The following is a 7,978-nucleotide window of genomic DNA, read 5'->3' as shown; positions in this document are numbered from 1 at the left end:
CCCGGCTCCCCCGTCCTCCCGCTCACTCCTCCAGCCAGTAAATCCGATCTAGGCTGATTCCTCTCACGTCAAACCACATGATCCCATAAAACATTCATCGCCTCTCCATCCCCGCTCGCTCCCGGGATACAGTGCAGCCGGCTCCGCTCCCCGCCGCGGGATCCGCCGCAGCCCCGGCCCCGTGCGTGCGGCGGGCGGGCGGGCGGAGGGAGGAGGAGGCAGGCGAGGCGAGGCGAAGCGAGGCGAAGCGAGGCGAGGCGAGGCGAGGCAGGGAGGGGGAGCCTCGCCTGGATGCTGACTCCAGCTCGGGGGCTGTTCATTCCCCCGATGAGCGAGGGCGCCGGCACCGGGAGCGCCCCCCCCTCCCCGTGCGCCGCCGCTCCCCGCTCGGGCTGAAGTTTGGCACCGGGATCTGCCCCGCTTTCCCAAGGATTGTACCGCTTGCCGCTCCGCTTTGCACCTCCAGACGTGCCTTCCCCGGCTCCTAAGATGAAGAGGGCGATAGCTGAAGGTAGGTGCGCCCCGGTCCCTCCCCGCCGCCGCGGCTCCCCCGGGCAGGGCACGGCGGCCGCGGGCCCCAACTTCGCCCCGCGCCGGGAACTTCCCTCGCTGCAACTTTTTGTTTTCCCGTGGCGTCTTCGGAAGCGGCCAAGGTCCCACGAGGGGAAGAGGGGCCGGGGGGCCGGGAGAGGCGGCGGGGAGGGTGCGGGGGGAGCGGGAGCGCCGCGGCTGCGGGAACGGAGCGGAGGCGAGGCCGGAGGGGGAGCGAGCACCGGGCACGGCTCTGCTCCAGCCGCGGAGCACGGCAGCGGCATAGAAGGAGGGCAGCGGGCTGGAAAGAGAGCAGCGGGGTGGAAAGGGAGCAGCAGGATGGAAGGAGGACAGAGGGATGGAGGGAGAGCAGCGGGATGGAGGGGGAGCAGCGGGATGGAGGGGGAGCAGCGGGCTGAGCCCCCTCCAGCCGCCGCCCAGCCTCGGCTTGGCTCAGCTCGGCCTTGGGGTGACCGGGAGAAGTTGGTGCTTCCGGGGGAAGCGCGTCCCCAGCCCGCACCCCGCGGCGGAGGGGGCCGGGACGGGCAGGAGACAGGCTGGGGCAGCCCGGTTCCCCCGCTCGCAGGAGGAGCTCCGGCCCCGCTCCCCGAGCCCGTCCCGCTCGCCGTGCCTCAGGACGGGGAAGTTCGCGGAGGGTCCGGGCGACCCGAGGGGACAGCGGGTCCCCGGGTGCCGTGGGGGCTCCCCCCAGGATCCCCTTAGGATCCCCCCGCTTGGTGTCGGGGAGCCAGAGGTTGGGAAGGGCTGGGGGTGCAGGGGCTGGATCCCCTTTCCGCTCGCTCGCTGAGCCGGGGATGAGGCACGGAGCTTGCAGCCGGGCACGGCCGGAGGTCCGCGTGACCCAGCCCATTTCCACGGACTTTGGCGATAATCTTGTCTTCCCGGCCCCGGTGCGCGGGCTGGGGCTGGCACAAGGCTGGCACGGGGCTGGCACAGGGGCCGGTGGCTGCGGCGGCTCTCGGAGCCCCAGGTCCGGCCGTGCCTTGGCCGCTTGCGGAGGCTCCGGGCTGCGGCCCCGGCTCGGGAGGGACGCTCGCTGCCGGGCTGCGGGCTCAGCCCGCTCGAGAAGCGTGTGCCACCCGGGTGTGTTTGCTGGGGACCCGGCCCGCGGATTGCAGTTTTTAACTGGAGGGATCGGCCCATCGTGGGAGCTCCGGGGTTGGCCAGGTGCTGGGCAGGGGAGATCCGGGCGTGCGGAGCCTCTGGCTGCTCGGACTCCGCTGCCTTCAGCTCGCTTCCCGTTCCCCTCAGCGACGGAGATATAATTCTCTTTTCCTTTCTATTTTGGAGGGCACTCTGATTTATTTGTGACGATCAAAGGACACATCCAAGCTGTGAGCCACACCGCACACCGCCTCCTTGAGAGGCTTTATGCCGAGCTGAAGCGTGAAATGGCCAATTTAACCCCGTTTGGGGAACACCTTGGGAGCAGGCTCCGGTGCCAGCTTCTCCCGGGCCCTGAGGGGATCCCGATATCCGAGCCTCCATTTGCCGGGGCCGTAGCGGGCGCAGGGGTTGCCATCGATGCGAGCCCGGCGGCTCCGTGGCCGTGCTCAGCCCGGTGCCGGGCTGTGCGGGAGCTCTTTGTCACCGCGGTGCTGGCGGTGCTGGCACACACCAGTCCAGGTGCTGGGCGTGGTGCGGACACGCCGATCCCCCCCGCTCCCATCCCCGCCGCTGCTGCGGCGCTGCTCGCTCTGACATTCCCGGCCGCCGCCAGCATCCTGTGGAACAGCACAGGGCATAATGAAACAGAAAAACTGTGTTACAACGGCTTTATTTATAGAGCGAGGCTTGGAGGAGTCTGGGGTTGAATTATTGGCTTTTTTTTTTTTTTTTCCGCTGCAGTTTATGAATTGCTCCTGTGAGAGGCTGAGGAGCCTGGCTTGCTGGCAGGTTTGGCTGGAGAGCCCTTATGAACCTGGGGGGTTCTGTTTAGCTGAGTGTCCATCCTGCTGGATCTGGACTACATTTCCCACTGTGGGCTGCCAGGATGCTTCAAGTGCCTCGTAAGCCAGAAATAGCCACCAGGGGCAGTTGGATGTGCAGAGCTTTCCCTGTTCTCAGCACTTGCTGCCTTATTAACACGATTCATTTTTACTGAAAAAGGCCTTTCTACGCTTATTCTTTTTTTTTTTTTTTTAAACCCGAATACACACCCCTGTAATATGAGAACTACATCAACATCACCGATGCCAGAGCAGCTCTTTTTTTTTTTTTTTTTTTCCTCTTGAGAGAAAACAGCATTCATTGCATTATTCTGTATTTCCTGTCTTTATAATGTAAATTTTTTATCAAGGGGCTGCTGCATTTTCAGGACCTTGTCCCCCCCCACTTCCCAGCAGGCGGCACAGAGCTCAGACCTGTATTCCATGGGCTCATCAAAGGCTGTGTTTGGAGAGGCTTTCTAAAGAGGAATGTGCTTAAAGAGGAATTTTAGGGCAAAAAGGTGGAGGTGCTGTTGCACCACTCGGTGCCTGGGCATGGAACTGGTGCTGGCGTCGTCGTTCCCTGCTGGATCTGGGATGTTTTCCCAGACAAAGCTGGGCCAAGGAGGAGTTAATGAGGAGCAGTGAGAAAGTGAGGAGGGCTGTGGACAGCACATGCTGAACCAGCCAGGTCCCTCATGAATTCCCTCCATCCCGAGCTCAGGAGCTCCGGGCTTGGCATGGGAAATGCTCTTGGGAGCCTGTTGTGTCCATAAAGGAGTGGGAAGGAGAGGGAGTCACTGGTGGGAAGGAGCAGGGGGACAGTTTGCTACACAGCATCTCTCTCTGCTCTGCCCTGCTCCCTGCCCTGCTCCAGGGCCTGGAGAGTGGTTGTTGCTCCGTGCCCTCATCCTGTGGAGCTGGAAGCTGGCAAGGGCCGTGGGGATGCACAGCTGAGATCCCACACTCCCTGTGCCTGTCCCTGGCTGCAGACACGGGCCCTGTGCTGTGCAAGCCTCTTCTGACCCCAACAACGACTTTGGCCATTGAGCCTTCCAAAGGAATAACCCAAATCCACAAAATCCAGCAGCACAGATGTGAATTTTCCACATTTTTTCCCCTGGGAAGCAGCGAGGAGCCCGTGAGCTGGGGGCAGGGAAGGGAAGGATGCTCCAAGGTTGCTGCACCCCTGCACCGCTGGCTGAGGGCACTGGGGCCTGCCCTGGCAAGGGCTGGCTCTCCTTCCCTTCCTACCCTCCCCAGGCAGGTGGAAGGAGAGGGAAAATCGCCAGGGCCTCCCCACAAAGCAGGGGGAGGACGATTGCAGAGAGCCGAGCTCTGATCTCTGCTCGGAGCCTGCCCTCGGCCTGGCACGGCTGGAGCTGCGGCCTGGCAGTCACCCCACACGGAGCAGCAGGGAGCCGCTCTGCTCGGGCGTGCTCCTCTCCCCCTGGGATTCCCAATGCTCTCTGCTGCTGTCACCTGCATTGAGACGAACCCCCGAGTGCCAGGTGCCTCTTCTGATGTTCCTAAAGAGGTTCTGTCTCCGTGCAGGAGGCACAGCCCCAGTGGATCGGAGCATCCTGCACCGCCGCACAGAGGGGCTGTGAGAGGCGGTGTTTCTGGGGGTTTCTGGCAGGGCCTGTCCCTCCTGGCCACGTGGAAAGCTCTGTGCTGTGTCCCGGAGCCAGATGGATCCATCTGGGGTTTGTGAGTAGCAGGGTGTCAGGGCTTCTCCATCACAGACACAGGCTGGTGTGGGAGGGAGGAGTGAGGCTGGTGAGACAAAAAGCCCAGCTTCTCCTCCCCTTTCCTGCTGTGGTTGCAACTCCTGGAGGTTTCCAGAGGCTGAGGGAAAAGGGGACAATTGGACTGAAAAGTCTTAATCAGCTAAAAGAGGCCGGGGGCGGATCCTGCCGTGCGTGCGCAGAGATTCCGAAGGAACTCGTGCAGAGTTTGCTCAAATATGCAAACTCACCTGAGCCTGAGCTGTGTGTGACTGAGCCTGCTGGCACACACGGGGTGGGGCGTGGAGGGGTGGTTACCCTTTACCCTGTGTGGTGCTCAGGGGTGTGCGGGCTCAGGGCACCGGCTGACGCGGGGGGTGCTTCCCTTCGCTGTGTGCAGCCCTGCCCGCGTGGGCAGAGCGCACCTTGTGGTGTGGCACACACTCTGACCGCGCTTGGAGTGCTCCTGGAAGGCCTCTGGAGTCTGGTCTTGGCCCTGCTCCTGTCTCCTTTGTATCCTTGAGCAGGTCCATGAGCCTTTCTGTGATGTAGTCTCAGCTTTTCCAGCGCTGTCCCTCGGAGAGTGATGCTGAGTTACGTCCCAAGGGACCCAGGCTATGTTTAAATTCAGCCAGAGATGAAATGTGGAGCTCTGAGCAGTCACTGGTCGCCTCTTCAGCAGTGTCACAGTATCAGGTGACGAGGCTGATGATCTCCTGAGGGCTGTTGCTGCATCCACAGCAGGTTTGTCTCTGGGCTGGCCCACCTTCCTCCCAGCCTTCACACTGCAGCTAATCAACAGCACCAGCAGATTTTACAGCATTTATTGTCCCTCTCCTGCAACCAGGGGATTAGAAAAGCACTTGAGTTTTATTTGGAATCCTCCCTGGTTGTCAAGGAAAGCAGAAGCACGCCACAAGTACATGCAAAGCATCAAGGAGACTGGAAACAAGAAAACACAAGCACTCCAGTGCTGGGATTTTTAGTTCAGTTTCTGAAGGGCCCAGCAGCTTGAGGCATCACCCTGATGACTCTCAAGTAGCAGTGTTGGGCCTGGTCTGCATGGGGCAGGGACACTCAGGGTGGCAGCAGGGACACCCAGGGTGGCAGCAGGACACTCAGGGTGGCAGCAGGGACACCCAGGGTGGCAGCAGGACACTCAGGATGGCAGCAGGGACACTCAGGGTGGCAGCAGGACACTCAGGGTGGCAGCAGGGACACTCAGGGTGTCAGCAGGACACTCAGGATGGCAGCAGGGACACTCAGGATGGCAGCAGGGACACTCAGGGTGGCAGCAGGACACTCAGGATGGCAGCAGGGACACTCAGGGTGGCAGCAGGGACACTCAGGATGGCAGCAGTACACTCAGGGTGGCAGAAGGACACTCAGGGTGGCAGCAGGGACACTCAGGATGGCAGCAGTACACTCAGGGTGGCAGCAGGACACTCAGGATTGTAGCAGGGACACCCAGGGTGGCAGCAGGACACTCAGGGTGGCAGCAGGACACTCAGGATTGTAGCAGGGACACCCAGGGTGGCAGCAGGACACTCAGGATGGTTAGCAGGACACTCAGAGTGGCAGCAGGGACACCCAGGGTGGCAGCAGACCCTTGCAGACACTCTCCTGTCCCTGTGTTTGCTCTGCTGGCTGCTCCTGGGGACAAGGCCCCTGGCCAGTTTTATGTGGACTGGTCCCAGACGCCCCAGCCTGGATTCCCACATCGATGGTAATTAAATAGAACTCCCCTGGAGCTCTCTAGTCCTCAGATGCACCTTGTGCTGCAAGCCTTTCCTGACACCCTGCAGGGGCAGGGACCTCTCTGAGGACACACACACCTGGCCAAATTCCCCAAATCTTGGAGGTGCTGGTGGGAGGGTCCAGAACAGGGCTGTTGCACCTCATGTCAGGTCTGCTGGGGATTTCTCTATCCAAGCTTTGGAAACCTCCAACAATGAAGCCTTGCTGGCTTTTCTCAGGACTGGAGCTGATTAGAAAGCTTTTTCTGATGTCTGAACTGAACCCCCCAAGCTGTGGTTCTTGGCTGCGGCTCCTTGCTGTGTCAACTGGCCACACACAGGTGTGTTGGGCTGTGCCATCCTTTCAACCTGGAGGCTGGAATTAAATCTCCCTTCACCTTCTCTTTGTCAGGCCCAACCATCATAATTCCCTCTGCCTAACCCTGTAGCACATACTAGGACATGTATTAGGAAGGAATTGTTCCCTGGCAGGGTGGGCAGGGCCTGGCACAGGGTGCCCAGAGCAGCTGTGGCTGCCCCTGGATCCCTGGCAGTGCCCAAGGCCAGGCTGGACACTGGGGCTTGGAGCAGCCTGGGACAGTGGAAGGTGTCCCTGCCATGGCAGGGGTGGCACTGGATGGGATTTAAGGTCCCCTCCCACACAAAGCACTCTGGCACTCTGTGGTTCTCTGGTTCTATGACATCCTATAGGCTTCTGGTCATCTCTGGTCATCCTGGGCTGTGGCAGCCCTGGGGCGGCAGCAGGAGCAGGGCAGTGCCTGTCCCCTGTGCTGGGGCAGCTCTGGGACCCTCCTGACAAGAGAGACCTGGAGGGGCTGGAGCGTGTCCAGGGAAGGGAACGGAGCTGCGAAGGGAATGGAGCCCCAGGAGAGGCTGAGGGAGCTGGGAAAGGGCTGAGCCCCAGGAGCAGAACTCCCTGCACTTCCAGTCCCAGTCATGACAATATTACTTCTTAACCCCTCTCACTCACCCAGAAGGCTCTGACATTCGGGTACCCAGCACGTGATTTATCTCTTCATGGTGCTGAAGAGTTACTTATCCGTGAGTCAGAAACATCTGAAGGAGTCCAGGGTTCCCACCCTGCAGATCTCCAAATCACCTGTGGAATGGGATTTGTTCCCTGTGCTAGTTGTAGCCCAGACAGCCAAGGACAGGCGCTGGGCATCGGCTCCTTCTTCCTTCCAGGATCTGCATCCTGAGGGGATCCAAACCCTTTTGCCCCATGGTGCTGGTTTTGCTGGAGCTGACTCACAGAAACTCCCTTGTCCGGCCTTTGTGTCCTTGATCCGTGGAGATCTGGAGAGCCTTTATTGTCAGCTGTGCTCTGCTCCCCTCTCCAGCTGCAGCTCCACACGGAGGTGGGAACAGTCCAGAGAAGGCGAGTCGCTACAGCAGTGGAGGGAGGCTCACTGTCTGGATGGCAGCCTCCAGCCCATCCCAGCTCGCTTCCATCCCGTGGGAGCTGGACACATCCCCTCCGCTGGCTCTGGGAATCCTGGTGCCTTTCCAGCACTCTGTGCTTTGCTTTCTCTCTCCGTGCTGCACCTTCCGCTGGAAACAAAGGGATGTTTGCATTCCAGTCTGATGCTTCCCTTTCTTCCCTGAGCGCACGGGATAATTACAGTGCTTTACACTAATTGATCTGTTATTGGTGATAATTCTGATTTACACGGTGCTTTAGGAAGGGGCATTTCTGTGGAAGAAGTGATGCTCTAATGCCACACTTCGCAGTGGCTTCTGATGTGTCACCTCACCTCCCGTGAGCCGCTCGTGGGGGAAACGGGTTCACTTTTATTTTTTTCTTAAAAACCAATCTTTTGCAAGAACCATCTGGCTGCTAAATTCTCCTCCCGGAGCTGTGCGGTTTGCTGGGAGTTCATTTGCGTCTTTAGCTACTAAAGAGGAAGTAAAAGTGACTGATTAGTCTGAGACTGGGACCATTCACATCAAAGTGACAGATTTTGCAAGCTGGATTTGGGGAAGTGTTTAAAACTGGTGTGTTTTCATTAAATTT

At 59.9% G+C, this 7,978-nt stretch overlaps 1 protein-coding gene across 1 annotated transcript in view; it reads left to right on the top strand.

Annotated features, from left to right (window-relative positions):
• The first annotated feature begins 266 nt into the window (after positions 1–266).
• The window catches only part of RTN4R (reticulon 4 receptor), an 81,760-nt gene continuing 74,048 nt past the window's right edge, over positions 267–7,978 (top strand). Inside the window, exon 1 of the mRNA XM_040080919.2 lies at positions 267–511. Within this exon, the coding sequence (XP_039936853.1) occupies positions 490–511 (22 nt within the window). The 5' untranslated portion in view covers positions 267–489. The remainder of the gene's footprint in view (positions 512–7,978) is intronic.

This window comes from Hirundo rustica, chromosome 17 (genome assembly GCF_015227805.2).
Source record: "Hirundo rustica isolate bHirRus1 chromosome 17, bHirRus1.pri.v3, whole genome shotgun sequence".
Taxonomy (NCBI): Eukaryota; Metazoa; Chordata; class Aves; order Passeriformes; family Hirundinidae; genus Hirundo; species Hirundo rustica.
Note: the sequence above shows the minus strand (reverse complement) of the source record. Positions and strands in the feature narration are given on the sequence as shown.